At 40.0% G+C, this 20,661-nt stretch overlaps 1 protein-coding gene across 5 annotated transcripts in view; it reads right to left on the bottom strand.

Annotated features, from left to right (window-relative positions):
• Positions 1 to 20,661, bottom strand: part of fam184ab (family with sequence similarity 184 member Ab) — a 213,530-nt gene that overhangs the window by 30,916 nt on the left and 161,953 nt on the right. For all 5 annotated transcript variants that reach the window (XM_030046618.1, XM_030046617.1, XM_030046615.1 and 2 more), the window contains 2 exons: positions 20,118 to 20,271; positions 12,976 to 13,103 (listed from right to left, as the gene is read on the bottom strand). In XM_030046618.1, the coding sequence (XP_029902478.1) occupies positions 12,976 to 13,103; positions 20,118 to 20,271 (282 nt within the window). The remainder of the gene's footprint in view (positions 1 to 12,975; positions 13,104 to 20,117; positions 20,272 to 20,661) is intronic.

The following is a 20,661-nucleotide window of genomic DNA, read 5'->3' as shown; positions in this document are numbered from 1 at the left end:
TTGCTGTTGGTGAAGTTTCTAACTTTGATGTACTGATTTTAAAATGATCAATGCTGACACTGCTTTGTGCGCCCATTGCCTGAGGTCCTGTCCTGCTGCAGTGGTAGAATGAAGACGAAAATGCAAAAAGGCTTAATGAGAGTAAATCTGAGGCTGTTTTATTTGTCCACCCAAATGCCGTCAGTCGGCTCCAGCATCAACTTGTATCAGCTAAAACAGTGTAATACAAAATCTGGGTGTTGTTTGATTCTGATCTGTGCTTTAAGAACCATGCCAAGAGAGTTGTTAGGGGTTGCTTCCTCCATTTGAGAACCATCACTAAAACTAGAATGATGACACTCAGTAGAGCGCGTACCACAACACAATTCTCAAGATATGCCATTTCCAGATCATATCATTCACCAAATTAAACTTTCATCCATTCTTTCATGTTTTTAATTGAAGGTAATGTTTAGTGTTTAATAAATTCAAATGTTAAACAGTTAAGTGTGTGGTTTACTTAGGGAGAATTGCTGTTTCTGGACTTATGCACCTTTTTGTGATAGGCCACGCCCCCATTTTGGCTAATCGTAAAAAAAAGTTAATCTGCTCTTCAATGGCTCATGACTAAGGTTTCCACAAAATCTTGCGGCGTTACTTGACACCATTCACAAGATATTCACGTTGTTGACCCTAACCTAACCTGCTTCCATACCCTATTTTGATAACTTGGCAAATCAGCTCTTCCTTGGCCCATGAAAAAGCTTTCCACCAAATTTTACCATGTTACCTGAATCCATTCAAAAGCCTTTTTGTGATTGGCAACATCAACTGTTAAGCCTCCTTTTGACCAGACAACATGAAAAGTTAATTAACTCCATCTTTGCACATGACTAGTCTTTCCATAAAGCTTTGAGCAAATCCATTCATAACTTTTTGAGAAATCCTGCTAAACAAACAGATTGAACAGCATGAAAAAATAACTTGTCCAACTCCGCTGGTGGAGGTAATAAGGTCATTTTATCATTTTGCAGACTCTCAGAAGGTGATTGATGCTTTTATTTCAACCTACTTAGACTTTGTTTATACCGGCCTAAGCCAGGACTCTCTCTTCTGGCTGCAGCTGGTGTTGATTTTTAATCAGGAGGATCACTTCACCCCTATTCCAAACTCACTGATCTGCAATTTAGAATAAATATGACTGAGTACTTTCAATTCACTCACTAGATTAGCACCATGCCATATCAGCTCTATCGTAAACCTTTTAATTCCCTACAAACCAAATCAGTGCCTCAGACTGACAGGAAGGACTTTGCTAGTTGTTACTCAGTCCAGAGACTCAGAGACTGAAACCTCAGATCTGCTACCTCACCGTCCTCTATTGAAGCACTTTTAAGACACTTTGATATGATAGGCTTTACTGTGCCATTTTCTGTTACTTTTGATATTATAGTATCGTAATGTTCTGTTATGAATGTATTTTATTTCCTTTATCTTTTATTTTCCTTCTTAATCATTACACCTGTTTTATGTTTTTATCTATAAAGTTGCATAAAATGTTTCATAAATAAATTTATTTCACTGGTGTTTGTTCTACTGATAACAAATATGAATCAGTTTGGACAAAAAAAAAAAAAAAAAAAAAAAAATCAAAGAATAGAAAAATAAAGGCTTGTATTGGCCCCATCCTTGAAAATAAGTGGCCAGACAATAGTGTGTGTTGGAGAGTACAAATTCATTGGTACAACTATTGACAGCAAACTCAAAGGCTGATGGTGGGCCGATACTCTAGAGGTGCTGACTCCAGCTCTAGCCATCAATTCTCCAGACAATGCCTCTTTGACTCAGTAGTGACCTACAACATCTGAGCAATGAGCAGTATCAACCTCAGCCTCCTCAGCAGCCGCCGTATCTCATATCTGACCACAGACCTAGTGTGGACACACCAACTAGACCTCATCTGAGACTGGATCTGACAGACCTGCTTGCTCATGGAGCACATGGAGAAGACAAGTTAAACCCCCACCCTTAATGCTATAGTTTTGATTATTTTAATGTTTGTGTTTGATATTATCTATTTGTGTACTTAGTAATCTCAAACCTGGATTTTTCAGAACTAAACATTCTGGGTCATTTAGATTGGCATTTGGATTGGGCAATCCAAGTCTACACCAGAACTGGTAAATATGAAATGAGTGAGACTATCAAACATTCTAAGCTACTTTGTTCAGATGTTCTTAAGATGTTTTTTTTTTAATGCTGGAGAAAATATGGAAGCCCTATGACATTTCTAAGTTATTGTCCTTTTGTTGTTACAGGGTAGTTACTATCATAGTTTCTTTACTGAAACAAATGCAAAGATGAAAGGGCAAGAGCAGGATATGGATATCTAAGTAGTTACTTGATTCCAATTATGAATGTGACCAACTCCAGTAAATAGCAACAATACACAGAGTCGCACATGCCTCTCCAAGAGCTGGCCTAAATGGTTCAATGTCTCCTAAATTGTCATAGAATCCGCCCAAGCCCCGTAAACCATGACTGTCTATGGAAATTAGTCAGTGACCACCCATAGAGCTGCTCTTTTCTTCTCAGCAGCAGTCACACATTCAAACTCACAGACACACCAGGGAGGGAACTGGTTCATTTAAGTCGTGACTTACAAATGAGAATGTTGAACAAGTGGTTTGCTTAACTGGGCGGGAATCAACAACGTGCGGACTGAATCAAATCTCAAAGTAATAATAAAGGTACGCAATGAGATCCTACTAACAGAAAAAGACACAAATAATTTTAAGACGGTTTTAAAACAACAAAGAAATGCTTCTGTCCTGGTGCTGCTAAGGAGAAAGCCCAGGCTCCAAAAAGTTTTTGCTAAGACTAGGGCACAGTTAGCAGCCACTGATTGGTGGATCTTATGGATCTAACTGTACCGTAAAGGGATAAGATTTTCAGTGATATAATGAGCAACAATGACTTTAAAAACAAACAAACAAACAAACAAAAAAAAGAATCTTAAAATGAATTCGAACCTGGACAGGTAGCCAGTGCAAGATATTCCCAGCAGCATTTTGTACCAGCTGTTAAAGATGGATAGACGCCTAGTTGATACCAAAATATAGAGAATATGAGGACATTAAGAAATGAATGGCTTTTCTAAATTGCTGTAAACAGCAGACAATGCACCATTAAAAGCCATTAGTCTATTTGTTATCAATATCAAAAAAGAGAATCAAGCGTCCTCTTTTCTTGTGTGTGTGTGTGTGTGTGTGTGTGCAAGCGTGCGGACTTGTGTTTACATGTTCAACAGAGATAGTGGTGGATGATAACTGATCAGACAGCTCTGAAAGATCAAACAGGTTATTAGCCAAGATCTCCAGGCAAACAGCTGACATTACACACACACACACACACACCAATCACCTTGCTCCATCACTTCACTCACTTGCTCCCCATCTGTCTATTAATTGCAGATATAATCATAGTATTTAACACAGCTTGACAACTGTTTCCTACTGTACTGTTCCACTCTGAAGATGGCTCAAACTTTCAGTGTGTCTGCTACTAGGAACCTGCATAATTACATAATGAATGAATACATACACAAACTCTCTCTTGTTCTCTCTCCTAGCACTTAAAGAGGCTAAATGTGTCACTTGTAACAGTACATTGTTGCCAAAATAAACCTGAGACATCGCTGTAAGGCAGCGATCACACTGGCTCTGTTCCCACCTGGTATTAAAATCCATCTTTGGTGATCTGAACACAAGTGGACAGCTCTCAGTCTGTCCATTCACACCTGGCATTAAAATGCGTCTTAACATGCGTTTCGCCTGCCCACTTAATTATTTATTTATCTTTATTAATTGGTTTATTTCTCAGGGACAATACACACTAATGAACATTTAAACTGTAAGTGAGTCAGAGTTAGCTGGAGAGGCTAGCTTTCATCTGTTGTCCCTGGCCAGAGTTTCAAAAGGCAACCTAAAATTACAAAGTTTAAAATGCACGTGGTCTTGTGATCGGATCTCACTTTCCTGCTCTGTATGTAAATAAACACATATCAGTTATCATTTCAGAGAGTGAGCGAGAGAGAGAGAAAGATATAGATATTGTGATTGTCATATGCACAGTAAAACAGGTGGTTACACGAAATTCTTTGCCAGTCCTCCTACCAGACACAAAAATAAAAATAAAATGGCATTTAACAGACAGATATTTAAGAAAATGAGCCATCCTTTTCACTCCAGTCTCATTCCAATGTGGCTGTCAATCACTGAAGATGCATTTCACATCTGTTACAGCTCGACCCGATCACGTTCAGGCTCAGATTATTTAATTACTGTAGTGGGTCTGAGAGGGTTCTCCGCTTTGGTGGATAAATCAACCTATGATATTTCTGTGGTATTCCTCTAGTAACTGCAACACGCACCTTCTCAGAGTCGCCTGTGATATTTCTGTAGTATTCCATAGTAACAATCTTGTCTAGGGTTAGAAAGAGTGTGTTTAATCGTGCCGGGGCATGAAATTTAAGAACTGCTGCCGCCTCTGAATTTTAAATGGAAGAAAAATCCCATAATATTATCAATACATATTTCTTGCATCATATTTTTAGGGGAGCTCATGTCTTATTAAGGCTCGCTCACCTGAAGCTCCATCCTGCAGGTAGACAGCTTGTGTTTTTATTCATTAACCAGCTGCTTTATAGCCGCCTTGCACTTCAGTTTGTATTTGATGCATTTGAGCTGACAGTGGAGCTGCTGGGCAGAGTCAAGCAGGGGAGTTTTTCTATTGGAAAGGTGATGGTTTTGTGGGTGCCTGACAGAGGATGTCAGGTCAGTAGACGGTCCTTCAATGCATCCTGGGACACGTCTGTTTACAACTCTAATGCAGACACAAGTATCCCAGACCACCTCCAAATGCGTCCTGAGTGATGCGATCTCGAGACGCTTTGAGGACAAACTGCTGCTGTTTACACCTGTACTTAGAGGTGTCAGCTTGTGATGGGATTTCTCAGGACGGATGTTAATACCAGGTGGGAAAACTTCAACTATACTACACAGTGACAAAATGATACAAAAAAGGCATTATAGGTGAAGTATCCCTTTAAATAGCCATGGACTCACAGCAAACTGCAATTAATCAGTTAACATTTTTTAATTGGTTCACAGCCCTATGATACAACACAACAATCAAACAAGCCAGCTGTACAACACTAAGAGATTAAAGATGAAATACAAAAAAGCTATTATCCCAGAAGGATGAAAATATAATGTGAACCGCTACAAGACAAGTCAATTCTCATCTAAATATTTAAGAAACAGCTACCAGGTCCTCTCTGAAAACTAGTAACATTTGAAAAGTAGGCTAAAATGTGGGTTCCCACTGGCAACTGCCCACCCCAATATTAAACCCCAGCTGTATATTATATGAAATATTGTATTACATGGACTATGCAGGCTGAATATTCCTGTTTTCAATATATGTAAGCTACCCAAAACAGTCTTGACTCTAAGGTGTGTAATGCAGGGCAAAGCCAGAAGACATGCAGAGCCCCACTGGTAGCTTAGCATTTATCACAGATAGTGGACAGGTAAATCTGATTTAATTTGTTTTTGAATCATGAAGAGCATAGAATCCTTTATACTGAATGCTCCTGTGCTGGGCGTTCATAGAGTTGCAGTGAACATGATATAGTGCCTGTTCCCAAACCTCCTAACAACTCTGTATTCAATACACTGACCCAGGCTTCCCTAATATTGTGTGTAGTTACAGATGCTGTAAAAAAAAAAAAAAAAAAAAAGAGAGAGAGAGAGAGAGAGAGAGAGAGAGAGAGAGAGAGAGAGAGAGAGAGAGAGAGAAAGAAAATCAGTTGTTTAGAGTCTGGAGGAAGCAGGAGGACCTTGCAGGCAGGGAGACTCTTGGGTAAGTCTCAGTCTCTGGGATATTTTATTTAACATTAATGGGCCCTATTTTAATCCCCCCATGGCTCAGAAGAACACGCCTATTTCATGAGACAGATGCAGGCGTGTGGGGAAGTTACAAAAAGACTCCTGCACAATGTCTAACTTGCAATACACATATTTGCAACGTTTAGTGCAAAACCCTCATCATCTACACTGAGCACTGAAACGTTGCAAGTTTAGACAGTGTGCAGGAGTCCGTTTGTAACTTCTGAAACTGCAATGACAAGCAGTACGTGCTGTGTCCTACAGCATGTTCACTGAGGGCATATCCAAACTCACTTGGTACTGTCATTCATCTGAGCACAGCCTTGCCCATGCGTGCTATGCATAAAGTGGCTGGGAGTAGTGGAATATAAGTTGAGAGCTAAATCTGGCATATATCATCTTTTCTCATCTTGAGATGAATGTTTTTTGGGCATGGTTCTTGTTTAATAAATAAATTTAAGCATATATAGTTCAGGGGTTTGGAGATGAACTATCAGCTTCATGGAATTCATGATATCAGAGGAATAAATAAATAAATCAAGTAGATATGTATTTCAATTTTTTTTAAAGAAAGTAATGAATCTAACAAATGTGAAATAAAAGTTAGTAAAGTAAGCCGTGGCTGCAACTTCTCAGCCAGATGGTCCTTCCTCTTCGATGTGTTGTGCATCAAGCTGGCCTGTTGCAGCATCGCCACATTCAGTTCAGCCTCGCTCTGCCTTGCTGTTTGGAATGTCTCCTCTACAAAGTCACGATGGCATCCTGCACAGCATGCCACAGAGACCACGCTGACTTCCTGAGCCCTGCATTATAATGTGCCACTTGACTTGTACAAACATCTAAAACTCATTTTCAGCCAAATGTTTGCTCCACTATATGGTTATTGCTCTGACAACACATTACTGAATCTATGTTGCTGCTGAGTTGTTGGTCTAATATCTGGCATATTAAGCCATAATTATGATAAAACAGTGACATCATGTTTAACTAAAATAGCAACATATTGTCTAGCACATGAACGCGAAAAGCATGTTTCCAGGCACCCAAATACCAAATCACCATGTGATGGTCTTTGCATACCCACAAAAATGCCTGATTTGCCGAAGAGGTGTGAATAAGGCAAGGTAAAATTAGGATTAAAGGAATGATTACAACAGAATGGAGTGTGGCTGGAGATATGTGGCATTTTGAAAGCAGCAGGTGGGCTTAGTTTTGAGAAACACTAGCAGTAACAACACCACTGGTGTAAAATAGAGGCCACCAACTGTCTCAGCTGCAGTTTTTTTTAGATTAGATTTTTGGCCATTTCACCTTTATTTGATAGCTGATAGTGAAGAGACACAAAGGTACCAGTCCAGATTTGAAAACAGGGCATCACGGTTACGTGGTGTGCACCATGCTCTCATTGTTTACAGTAATTATACCAAGGTATCATTTAATTTGATGATGTTCCTTTAACAGTGATGTTTAAAATGCTACATAAAGCACCTTTGCTTTGACATGAACCACAGTGAAGAGACACATTAGGAGGCTGTTAATGTGAGGGGAAACAGTTCAAACAAATGATGAGTATACAGTACTGTATACACACAGCTGCTCACACACCCACACAGTCTGCCAGCCTCACAGCCCCGTGTGTATATGTTTTCATCTATTTGTGTGTTTGTGTGTGGGTGAGTTTATATATATATATGTGAGGACCAACTAATTAGAAAGAACCTGTTCTATGAGGACACTTTGGGTGGTTCTCATAAAGCAAAAAGACAAATTTTGGCTTATTGCTTGAGTAAAGTGCTAGCAGTACTGCCCTCCTGGTTGAAAATTGCGTGTTAAAGTTCCCGTTTTTTTTTTTGGTTGAAAACGCGCTAAAATGCCCTCCTAGTTGAAACTGAACAAAACAAAACACTGTACCCCTGGTGCCCTCTTGGTTGAAAACGCTGCACCCCAGTGCCCTCTTGGTTGAAAATGCTGCGCTAAAGTGTCCTCCTAGTTGAAACTGACGCACTAAATTGCCCTCTTGGTTGAAAACGCTGCACTAAAGTGTCCTCTTGGTTGAAAACGCTGCACTAAAGTGTCCTCTTGGTTGAAAACGCTGTACCCCTAGTGCCCTCTTGGTTGAAAACGCTACGCTAAAGTGTCCTCTTGGTTGAAAACGCTGCACCCCTAGTGCTCTCTTGGTTGAAAACGCTGCACCCCTAGTGCTCTCTTGGTTGAAAACGCTGCACCCCTAGTGCCCTCTACAACTTTAGCCACCTACAAAAACACTTTGTGCCACTTCTGCCAAGTCAATTTGTTGGTGAATGGGGTCAAAACAAATGCAAGAGCTCTATATTGCCAAAAAGCCAGTGAAAAACCTGATCCTTGTTCTGTTTCAGAATGTTAATTCACAATACCAGTACCAACCCTCAAAAGCTCATACTGGTTCGAATACAGGCTGATTCCATCACAGACAGATCTAAGAAACAAGTGGGTTTTTTTTTCCATGTGAGTGATGCCCCCCAATCTTTCACTTACTTAATAAATGCTCAACATGAGCTGCTAGAGGTGGTATGGGACTATAGATACTAATGTGATGGCTGACTCCAAGCTTTCATAGGAGGAACAAACAACATGTACTGGACTGACTGATGAGAGAGCTACTGTAAAGGTGGGTGCTTTCATCTGAGCTGAGCATAGTGGTGCTTTTTTACTGGGAAAGACAAAATAGGAGAAAAAAAAACATGGCAGACACATCCAAGGGAGGGGATAATGACTGTGATTTGCACATTAGCACATCTGAGTAACTGAGATAAATTCATATGTACTTACAACACCTGGACATGTACAATACAAAGACAGACACACACACACCCAACACACAAAGAAACACAAGTGATCTTGCTATTTACCAGGTGCCATTTTATGCTGAAGAAAAACGCTATGCTGCAGCATTTTGCCAAGTCTTTTGCTGCATCTGGGCAAACTGATTAAGCAATAATCCACAACGAAATTTAAGCAAAAACTTATAACAGGCTATTTCATGTACATTAAAAGAAAAGCCATAGTTAGTGATTCTGATCAATGCTATCATGTATAATATGCAACATTTTGTGGGGTGGTTCTCAAGATGGGGCGCAGGGACACTCAGGGGTCCTTGACAATGTAAAGGCATTTCATGGGGTCCCCAGCAAAATAACAGTTTAATTTCAGTATTATATAATCCATTTGAAATGATCCAAGTTAGACAAGAATGAGCACTGCACTCCTGACTCTCACCACTGTCATCTCCCCATGCACATTGCAGGCAGTTCTACATATCAACACTATATCAACAACAACTAAAATCTTCATATATGCGTCACCGGTGAAATGGGGGTCTACCATTTCCAAACTTCTTCATGTTCTGGATCCCAAAGGTGGCTTTCAATAAACTGCAGACCTCCATCTGAAGTGATTTTGCCAACTTTATTTGACAACATTATGATAATTTTGACAACATTATGGTAAGGATCTCTACAGAGACAGATGTGTGTACAACTTTAACAGAAAAGCATGTTTTGGAGAGCAGAAGGACAGAGACACAGTGAAGTTGTGGCTTGTGGTGCTACAAATGGATCCAAACACTGCTGTCTGTGTGCAGTGACCATTTGGACCAGGATTACAACTGCCAGCATTGTTGCTCAGGAACAATGCTGGCAGTTTCAATTTAAATTTCTATTTCAGACCAGTTTCAATTTAAATTTCTATTTGGACCACGGACTGGTAGACCCTGAGTTGAAAAATACTGAAATTATCTTTTAAAATACTTGTAAAATGCCTCCAAGAAATCTGATCCAGTAACACTGATCCAAAATATAATTTCAATCATTATAATTAAAGTTTATCTTGGCATTTTTTCAAATTTGTTTTGCTAATTTTTAAAGTTTTTTTCTGCAAAGTTTTGGTGTTTTTTTCCTTTTTTTCCCCTAATTTACTGGGGAATTTATTATATTTTCTTTCTTTCATTTGTTCTCTCTCTCTCTCTCTTTTTTTTTTTTTTTTTTTTTTTGCATTCTAACAGCTTCTAGTGAAACTAATTACAGTGAAATGAAACTAACTTTCCAATATTTTTTTGGACCAAGACATGTAAATATCTGAGAAGCTCTGCTTTAGTGCACTGCAGGAAAATGTAGAGGTGACAACTAAACCCGGTTTTTACTGCGTGAATAACACAGTCATGACTGACAGGCAACTAAACTATAAAGCTGCACAATTAGCCTCTGACCTCCCTCCCAACCAGCTGTGCTTCTCTATGAGAACATCTGCATCACTGGAGTGATGAGAGAGGAATCCATGGCATTATGGGTAATTAGTAAGATTTACGAGATGATGAAGGAAAGTATGTTGGGTGGTGGGTTATGTGAAGTAGGCCATCTTACACCAGTTCCCTCCTCCAGTTAAAACAACCAAGGGTTTAAATTGGTGGAAAAAACAGTAAATATGAAGAAAAACACAGGCACAAAGTTCAGAAATATGAAAGACTGCAGTGTGAAGTCAGAGATTTGTCTCTGTCTCAGCACCACACTGTAAAAGCACAAAGCATGGCTGCTATGTGCATGAAAGGTTTTTTCACAGCACTAGTGTGCTGCGCTGTGCTCTACTGTCAAGTTACCATATGTTTTTCCATTATATTCTGCTCCCAGTTCAGGATGATTAAGACACAGCAAAAGCAAAGCCTATAGAGAGAGAAAGCTGAACCACGGCCATTTCTGAGCTCTGAGACAGAAAAAAGAGTGCAGAACAGTCTTTTGGCCATTGGGGGCACCACTGAGCACAGAGTAGAATATATGGTTGTCAGCGGGACTAAATGCTGAAAAAAATCCTCACGTTTGATTGATTTTTATTTGTATACATCAAATATACTGGATTATTACTGTCACTGTTACCAATATACAATACACTGTGTCCAATATTCATAATGAAGACATAATTATCAGCTGGTGTGACATCAATAGTTGAAACATAACAGCAATTTCAGAAACTTCCATGAGCATTGAGGCTATGTGGAGCTGACCAGTTGCATAACCAGAGGGAAAAAAAAAAAAACACTGGATGTACAGATGTGAAAATGGTATTGAACATTGTGGGCCCTGCTCGGTGCAAAGTGCAACACAAATGTCTTTGCCTGTTTCCAAGCGGTGCAGTTGTCATTTTCCCGTCCAGCACCCCAGTTGTGTTAATAGTAAATGCACTTGTTTTGTGAGCACGCATGGGTGTGTTGGTTTTAAAATGAGCTGTGGTCAGCTGCATTGCTGGTGCATTGCTATCTTGAGGTAGTTGAGAGCGAAAAGCAGCTCTGAAGTCAGTGCTGCAATTTTCACTGGTATTCAAAACTCATTATCAAGATAGTCAAGTGTGGCTACATAGGGGGGCGTCCACTCTGCTTGTTCCACACATAGGGATGTCTGCTTCACCTCAGGGAGCTTTGATGGAATCCTGCTGTTGCTGTAGCTGATCTGCTCGTGCACAAAGTGAAAGTGCACGAGCAGATCTGTTTCCTCTGCAGAGAAGCCTTCCTTCTTACCTGGAAAATCCACCATTATAATGGCAATCCACTAAGGTGTGACACACGTGGCTTTTAAAGGGAATGGGAGACGGCATTTCGATTGTTTTACTGCATGTTACGCCCAAAACACACCCATGACTGATAAAGACACTAAGTACAACCCTTTTGAAGCAGGCGCCTGGTGCAACGACCGTTTTTTCTGCCGTTAAAATAGCAAAAGTGGACACACCCTAAATGCACTTGCGCCTTGCTCTTCAGGCCGGGTGCTTCGATCATTAAAATACAGCCCCCTGTCTCTGTCTGTCAGTCAGAAAAAGAGTATTTTGCCCAATATATTGGAGTATTCTTCTAGCACCCAGCCACCTTTTTGTCTGATGTTGTTTGTTAAATTATTGCTTGGGCAGTTTCCCTGATGGAGGCTCATGCTGAAACATGTTGCGTGTTTGTGTGTATATTGTTACCTCCCACTCAAAGAGTACCTTCATCAGCCATTTTTCTTTACAAACTGAAACCAAATGTAGCATTTTCTACTTCTACTTCTTTCTACAAAAACTGTGGTGTTGGGTATTTGCCTTGAAGCATGTGTTGAATCCTAGTGTGTTTTATACAGAAATAAAATAGTTCCCATTTTGTCTTTTTCCCAAAGGCTAGATCGCTAAGAGAGTCTGGGTGAGTTTTGAAAGGCTATTCAGAGGATGTCTACGCAGTACGGAAGCCCTTTGTCAAGCAAGATTCTCTGCAATCACATTGCCTTTACACTGGCTATTAGGCTGGATTCATACTTGCCTGAAAAGTCAGTCATCACAATAGCAATGTTTCCATTCAGCTGTCAAGAAAATGGTTGAAATGTCACAGAAAATAAAAGTAGATTTGTTGAGTTTCTGTCAACTGGATTAAGTGAATAAAGAGTCTTTTTTGTGGAATGTAGCTGTGTAGGGAAACACTGAAGGGAAAAATGTCTTTATGCCATGTCAATTATTGGTTTATCTGGTTTGTTCTGCATTACTGTATTCTACTCTACTTTTCATAACTGTACTCAATTTTATTTTACATCATTTTACTTTTATTTTATTTTAGCCAAAAGATTATAGAAGTAAGCTAGCCACCATACCAGCTGGGAAAATCTGGCCCAGCATCTGTAAAGATAGCTTATAACATATGACATACATATTCATGTGAACTATTTAAACAACAGTGTGATTTGCTATAAAATGCCAGATTGTGTATTGTCTTATCATCATAAAAAATGTAGTGACATATAGACCCTCATTAACTGAACATCAGGACATAGAACATGTGGTAATTTTGTAGGCTTTGATATCTCCCACTTGGCATAACAAACTGTTGGTGTGTCAACACAGATGGCAAATGTGGCAGTGAATCCACCAATGTTGACAGTCCAAGATAATAAAAATATAAATTATCAACAGCTCCAGTGTTGCAATAAAACAAGCTTCTGATTTTCCACTTTTTCTGCATGAGTGAATCTTCCCTGGATAAATCAAGCGGCCTGTGTCCTACCTGTCGCCGGCTGTTGTCCAGGGCCGTCTCCAGCTCCAGCTTGGCAGCAGCTGTCTCCTGTTGGTGGGTTTGTCTCAGGTGCTCGATGGCTGACGCGTGGATGTGGTTCAACTCTGATCGCAGAGAGGCTGATGGGAAGAAAGGGACGGTAGAAGTACAAAACAGAGTTGTTCAAGTTAAAGTCAAGTTAACAGTTAATCCTAACACAATATCAGACCCATAAAACAGAGTGACCTTATGGATGCACATCATGCAGATTGTCTTAACCCAACAAGGTCCATCTGAACACACGGGCCAGATTCCTTCATTCTTGACACTTTATACTTCAGTCTCTACTGTTGGCTGTGCCAGCAATGGCAAACACAGTGTTTGTGGAGGAAATATTAGATAATATGTGGGAATCTCTTCCTGTACAAACAGCAAAGGAGGGTCATTGCTGCTCTGGCAACAGGAAGAAAATAAGTTTGATGTTACCAACAAGAAGAAATCTGATGCATGTGTGAATGAGCCATGCAACCCTGAAAGTGCGAACGCCACTTTTCATGTTTACCTGCTTTTTAAACAAAACTTTGAGAACAGAGACCAAAGCCAGTGTGGAGGAAAGTCTTTCATGGATCCACTGAGAACTGGCTAATTGTATATTCTTGACAGAGCGGATCTAGGCTAACAACAGGCTAGCCATGGAAACTAATGTCCTGGAATAGAGCAGAGTGAAGGCCTGAATGACTCAGCAATATATTTAGGGACACCAAGTGAAGGTGCTTAGATAATTACAGTAATGACAAATGTCAACAAAACATAAAATATGTAAAACAATAAATTAAGGGGAGGGGATTATATATATAAAAAACCTTTACAACATGAGGTGTTTGGATACTTGATTTGAATGCTGTATTCCTTATTGCATGCTTTGTTTTGATCTGTCTACATCCACTTTACTAGAATTACCTAATTACCTTCATCTGGTGTGTCTATATATTTGGCGGGGGACTAATACTTTTTAAAGACCTTTTCAGTGCTACCTTGAGTTTCAGACTGTTTGGAAAAAAATGGCTCGCTCAAAGTTTGCTTAATAGACTTAAGGGTAAAAGACCATTTGAAACCATTTTCTTTTATGTGAAAAAGTGCAAAAGCCTTTACTTTTCTTTGGTGAAGCATAGCCATACAAAAACTTAATAAATATATAACCTTCCTCTCATAAAGGAAGAGTGCCTTGGCCTCCTTTTTCAAATGTCTTTCCTCCTTACTCCAAAGCATCTTTTCTTGCAAAGAGACTAATGGCTGGATGAGGCATAGATCGAGGACAGGCGCTGCTATCTCCTTTCAACATGAAGACACCGAATAAAGAGACATAGCTTTTAGGGTAAAAGCAGACAAATTCCAAATGAACTAAACTAATAAAAGTTGTCAAACTATAAATGGGTAATATAAGAAAAGGGACAGGAGGAAATGAAATGTTGAGATACACTCGGTTGCGAAGGCCTTCACAGGAATAATAAGAGTGAAAAAACATGTTAAGAGGTAAAGATACATGACAAACTATAGATTATAATACAAAAATGACAGAAATAACAAAAACAATTAACAGGTAAAGGTCTGGGAAGCTGAAATCTGCAATTAACATATATTTGTATTCACAATTTGCCCTGAAAATAATTTGATAATTTTTCCACTCGGGTCTTGTTCTGTCTCCATATTTTGGAGAGTCAATTCAATGCAATCAATTCTGTCTCTCTCTCTCTGTCCTGAGTTTGTGCACTGCAAGTGGACAGACGAGGCTGTGACTGCAGGAGCTGTTACTGTGATCAGTGCATAATGTTGGCCATATGTTGTGGGAAAGTGCTATCAATGCTTTACTGCTGCTAGCTAGAGTAAGTTAGTTAACACTTAAAAGCTGCAGGTAGTTTATGAATGTTAATGAGTGAATGTCGCACCCAGCCACTCCCTACCAGCTTAGAGCTCATGCAAATCAAACTTAATGTAAATGGAGGTAACCGTCTTAAAACCTGGACAGACATCAAGGAGGCACTCCGTAATCACATCTGAGATTTACAGCCTTGAATCCAGTTTCCCAGATCATTAAGCAACATTACAAAAAACACACATCCATTTAAAAACAACACTGAGTTAGTTGGCCAGATCCTCTCTGTCATGTCACTTCAGTCAAGGGACCTTGATGGCTGTAGCCGATATTCAAAGGCTGCACGTAACGTCTGAAATTTAGCTAATAACCAGGTCCTAGGCCGACTCATGCTCTACAGGTGATGAATAAAACATTAACATCAATCCACGATTGAGCAGAGAGCCAGCAGAAAAAAAGTGAAAATGGGAGTAAACCGTTCTGGGTACTAAAATAAAAGTGATAATTACCTCAGTTAAATTTTCCTCAATTTCAGGCACCACAGCAGCTGATCCAGTAGTAGTAGTGAACCTCATAATGCCTTAGTGGCCTGAGTTGGATTCTGGCTTGGGTCCTATCTCTACTGTTGCTGTACAATATAGGAGACAGCCATCCTACAAAAAACTTGCAAAAAAGTAACACTGCAACTATTTAAAGCAACATCACCCTAGCATGCTAAGAGCAAGAAGCTGGAAACACAATCTAAATCGGTACTGTCAGAGTCTTTTGCTGCTACTCTCCTGTATGACAAAATGACACAGGGACAGAGACATCACAAAAATAACCAACATGCTGCACCTCAGCACAGTTGACAGTGAGGGATTCAAGAAGCTTATTAAAGTTCCTGACCCCAGGTACGAGCCGTGTGGGTGAAAGCAATCCCCCAGGAAGATGGCAGAGGAGGTGCTGCCGCGGGTGGCTTTTTTCACCACCACCTCTGACACAGGGTCCAGGCTCAGACAGACCTCAGAGTCATATATGAGTTTCACAGTGCATTAAATAGACTCAGACTGAAACCTCCAAAGTAAATGCCTCCAAACATCCTATTTTCCTGAGGACCGAACAAGGAAATTGATTCCACACGGCCTAATAGTGCCTCCGACATCATGGGGGACTGAGTGAAGATAGGTGTGCATCACCACTGATAGTGGAGTGAATGTAGCGCAGGCTGTCTCACTGAACATTTGGGACTCGGCTGCAATACTCTGGCCTTCATCTCTACTCAGCATCTGGGGAGTAATTCACCTGACTGTTACCTCTGATAAGTGCATTATGTAATCGTCATGATTCCATTTATTCATTACAATACAAACCAGTACAACGTTAGTGAGCAATGTTAACTCTTTGAACACAGGAGACCACAGATGGGCTTTTTTGGGAGATTTTGAAAGGTTTTATTTCACCCACTGAAGAAAATTCACCTTATTTTTTATGTTATAAATCAACATTTTATTGTTTGTTTTACTTTTTTGGTAATGTTTTGGCAATTTTCTGGTAATATATATATATATATATACATATATACATAATAAAATTGGAATAAAAACATTTTCTAAATTTCTTGTAATTTTTTTTTGTTGATTTTCTGATTATTATTTTTTTTTTATTAATCTCAGAAACTACTGGGTCTATCAGCTTAAAAATGTTTGTGCACAGTTATGCCTATATAGTGAAGAACCTTCACAAGGTTTGGTGATTGAAAAACACTTTTTCTCACTACCTCTGCTCTCTCTCTTCATTCACTATCTAGCTCGCTCAACCACCACTGCTCTGTCTCTCTCATACCACTCAGTCTATCAGCCTAATATTTTTTTGGTATCCTAATGTGGTGAAAAAAGGTGAAAAAATCCAGGACATGCAGTGTGTTGTTTGGCTGAGTTTCTAAAATGACACAACTATCTCTCAGCTATCTTCTCAGAGAGAAATATGATGATGATGCAGCGTCAGACAGCTTGCTTGACATAGCGTCACTAGCGGCCTCATGTTTCAAGACACAGTGCATCAATTGAGGCAAGGCTGAGGCCATCAAAATGAGAGCTGAGTCTGAGATGGTGGAGGGAGACCCATCTACTGCACCAGCAGTCAGAGCAGAAGCTGAGGACAGAGCAGGAGAATTAACTGCTGGCCACTTCATGGAAACTTCATGGAAGTGAGATGCTATTTGTGCATCCCTCCAACCAGTTCACTCTCCGTTTTCAGCTGCCCAACTGCCCCATACCATTCCCTGCTAGCCTCCACAAGCAACAATCAGCATAAGCATCCATTTTCACAGGAACTATTACAGAACATCCTTGGCTGGCTGGGTAATCTGCATTCTAATATTATCTCTATATAACAGTAAAAGAAAAGACCTCCTAACTGCACAGTTTAAGGCCTTGAGATGATTGATGTCAAGACTTTAACAACGACCTGCAGATATCCTCACAACATAAAAAATAGCACAAATCTACCCAAACAATACATATGAGGCAGAAAAATATACTCAAACACACTCACAGGGATAAGCCAGGAAAAACGAAGACAGGTAATTAAACAGTGGTCAGTGAACTTAAGAAATAGATGAAAGGAGCTCTCCAGTGTCATGGCCAGGCCATACAGGTTAATGAAAGCCCATTCATCATAGCTGTGGTTCAGTAGTGCACTGGGGTTAGACTTGATATATTGCTGCCATTTTCAGTTGTTTTGGTCCATCTTATTCATGAGACAGACTTTGGGGCCCGGCTGATACCTTTTTCCTTCAGCCAGAGCCACCACTCTATTACTAAACAATATACGGCTTGGCACAAACTAAGAAAAGTTAAGAGTACTTTGTGCACCTATTCAGCTATCATCCTTCCATCAGATATACTGTCCCCCTGTCTATTTTTAAATTGATTTCCTTGGTAAAATTAAAGTGGAGAGAGAGCAATGACAGTACATCCTCTGTACTTTCATATACAGCGATGGAGGTATGGTATTTTATTTTTCCTTTGAAGCCACATCCTGCAAAATTCTAACACCCACTGAAGCAGAAAACACCTTCTATTGTTAAATCCCACGAGGATGTGCTGGAGAAACCTGGGACAGCACCAAGGAGGGTAATCTAAGAGCAACTGTGTAAGGAAAACATATTTAAATTGTGTTACTATTTCCCCATTGCACTGATGTGAAATGATTTTTCCTGTGCCTTTGCATCGCTACGTCAGTGTGCTTCCATGACTCAAAAATGTTATTCCATCCTAGTGGGGATGAAAACGATGTGACGCAAGGAGCAAAACAAGTCGGAAAACACATTGTGCTACATTGCTTTGAAGTGAACCACTTGTCAAGTATCCTGAACTACCCAGTCTGGAGTGCACCTCTCTGAGTTATGATTTTTCAGAATTTCCTTGACCGTTTTTTGGGCCTGTGAGACAACACAGTCCCAGGGAGTAAAGGGGATCAATATGAAATATGTCATTTTTATACGTCCCCACCATGCCACATGGTATGCAGGATATCAAGGGGGGGGGGTCTGGGGTTTTAATGAACAAACCAAATCTGATACAGTTCAATACAGAGCTATCCGCTCGTTCTTGAGAGTTCATAAACGCACACCAATAGTTGCCATGGGTGGAGACATGGGTTGGGAACCGTCAAATGTTAGGCATAAATGTGAAATGCTTCGTCTATGGAACAGATTGGTAAATATGCCTGAGCATAGACTGACCAGAAAGATTTACAACTGGGAAATATCAAAGGGATCTCCTTGGGCCAGCGAGGTGAAACTTTTATTTTCCACTTGTGATCTGTTATATATATTTCACAATAGATTATGTTGCAACATTCAAGAAATTAAAAATATATTTTTCCAACAACATAAAGAAAAATGGTCTGTAGAAATATGGAGTAAACCTAAATTAAGAACTTATTGCCTCATAAAAATTACATATGAAGTAGAAAAATATGTTGAACAAAATATATCCAAAATCCAAAGATCCCTCTGCGCCCAGCTACGTTCCGGCACTTTACCTCTGGCCATAGAGACGGGCAGGTTTAGGGGTGTACCTGAGGAACAGAGACTTTGTCTGCTCTGTGATTTAGAACAGATTGAAAACGAGATTCATTTTATGTTCCTTTGTCCTCTGTACGATGAGCTTAGACATGTATTTTTTGAAAAAATGAGATTGTTATTCAATGGTTTCTTTTACCTGGATGATTATAAAAAACTGGAATTATGTTTCAGAATAGGAGTTTTTCATACAGCTAACTTTATTTGTAAAGCGTGGGAAAAGAGAAAAAATGTGCTGTATATTTGATTTGAATTTGGTAATATATACAGTATGTAGTCCATATGTGCAGGCATAAGTGTATGTATGTTTTTCTTTATTTTTGTTTATCTGTTGTTGTTTTGTTTATCTGTTTACTCACTATGCAATGCTGTTTGTCATGTTTAGTGTCTTAAAAGCCCATGTGGGTTGGGCACCTTGAGTGCACGACACTTAAATAAAAATTCAATTCAATTCAATTCAAGGCAACACAGCCTATTAATTCCAAATAGAAATATATAGAAACTTCATATTTACATCCCAGGTTCTCCCTAAAGAGCAGATGATCTGATTAGATTTTGAAGCACCTCAGTGTGTAAATTTGCATATTAATGAGGAAAAACTCATTTGCTTGAAATTACTATAACTCCATGATGCTTTAAAATAACAGAGCTCATGTTGATACTGCCGGTGTTATTTGAAGACAAGTATGTTGACACAGAAATATTTGCTAATTATGGCATTAATTAGCATAACGAATAGCCTTATTAGCACACCTGGTTACATTATTAGATGTTGATATTATTCCAGTTGTATATTTTCTAGCTCGCCTTTTTTTAGGATGTTTTTTTTTTTTTTTTTGGCATTTCTGCTTTATTTGACAGTCACAGTAGAGAGAGACAGGAAAGGCAAGAGACAGTGAGGGGATGACATGCAGCAGAGGGCCTGAAGTCGGACTCAAACCACGGCTGCTGTGGTCAGGACTCAGCTTTGACAAGTGGCACGTGCTCTAGCCTCAATCTCTCTATAATCAGTCTAACAGTCAGCTCCACACACAGGACCTCTTCCTAGTCAAACTGCTGCACAATGACGTAGTCCAGTAGATGCCAGTGTTTGGTACATGGATGCTGCCATGAGGTTTTAAATTCATTGTTTTGTTGTCTGCTATAATTAGCAGAATGCGCCGCCAAATGCTCCTGCACACACACACCCACACACACAGCCAAAGCCCTTACCCAGCATGGCTTTGCCCTCGTCCTCCAGTTCAAAGCGGAGTGTTTGCAGCTCCTGTTCCGACTGCTGTTTGAGCGTCTCGATGCTCTGGCGGTGAGCCTCTCTGAGAGACTGCAAATCTGCATGGTGCTGGTGGCGCAGACGCTCCTCCAAGTCCTGATTGAGAGATGAGAGGGGGGAAAAAGAGAGGGAGTGAGGCGGGTAAGGGGTACAAAGGGTGAGAAAAGAAAGACAAAAGAGAGAAAGAAACAGTGGAAAAGGACAGATGGGGAGAGAAAATGAAAGAGGCAGGGAGGAGAAGGAGGAGGAGGAGGAGGAGGGAAAGGCAGTACGAAGAGGAAGGAAAGCGATGAAGCGAAGGAGGAGGGCAGAGGTTGAGAATTTGAAAAAGGCAGAGGTGAAAGAAGGAGGACAGGAGGAAGACAGAAAAATGAAACAGAAATAAGTTCACTGAACATTCACCAGCATGTTGCATCCTCCCTCTGTTACTCTTACCAGGACTAAACTGGGACCAAAATTCAACTCGTGACCAGGACATTTATGTAT

This window comes from Myripristis murdjan, chromosome 24 (genome assembly GCF_902150065.1).
Source record: "Myripristis murdjan chromosome 24, fMyrMur1.1, whole genome shotgun sequence".
In the NCBI taxonomy this organism is placed as follows: Eukaryota; Metazoa; Chordata; class Actinopteri; order Holocentriformes; family Holocentridae; genus Myripristis; species Myripristis murdjan.
Note: the sequence above shows the minus strand (reverse complement) of the source record. Positions and strands in the feature narration are given on the sequence as shown.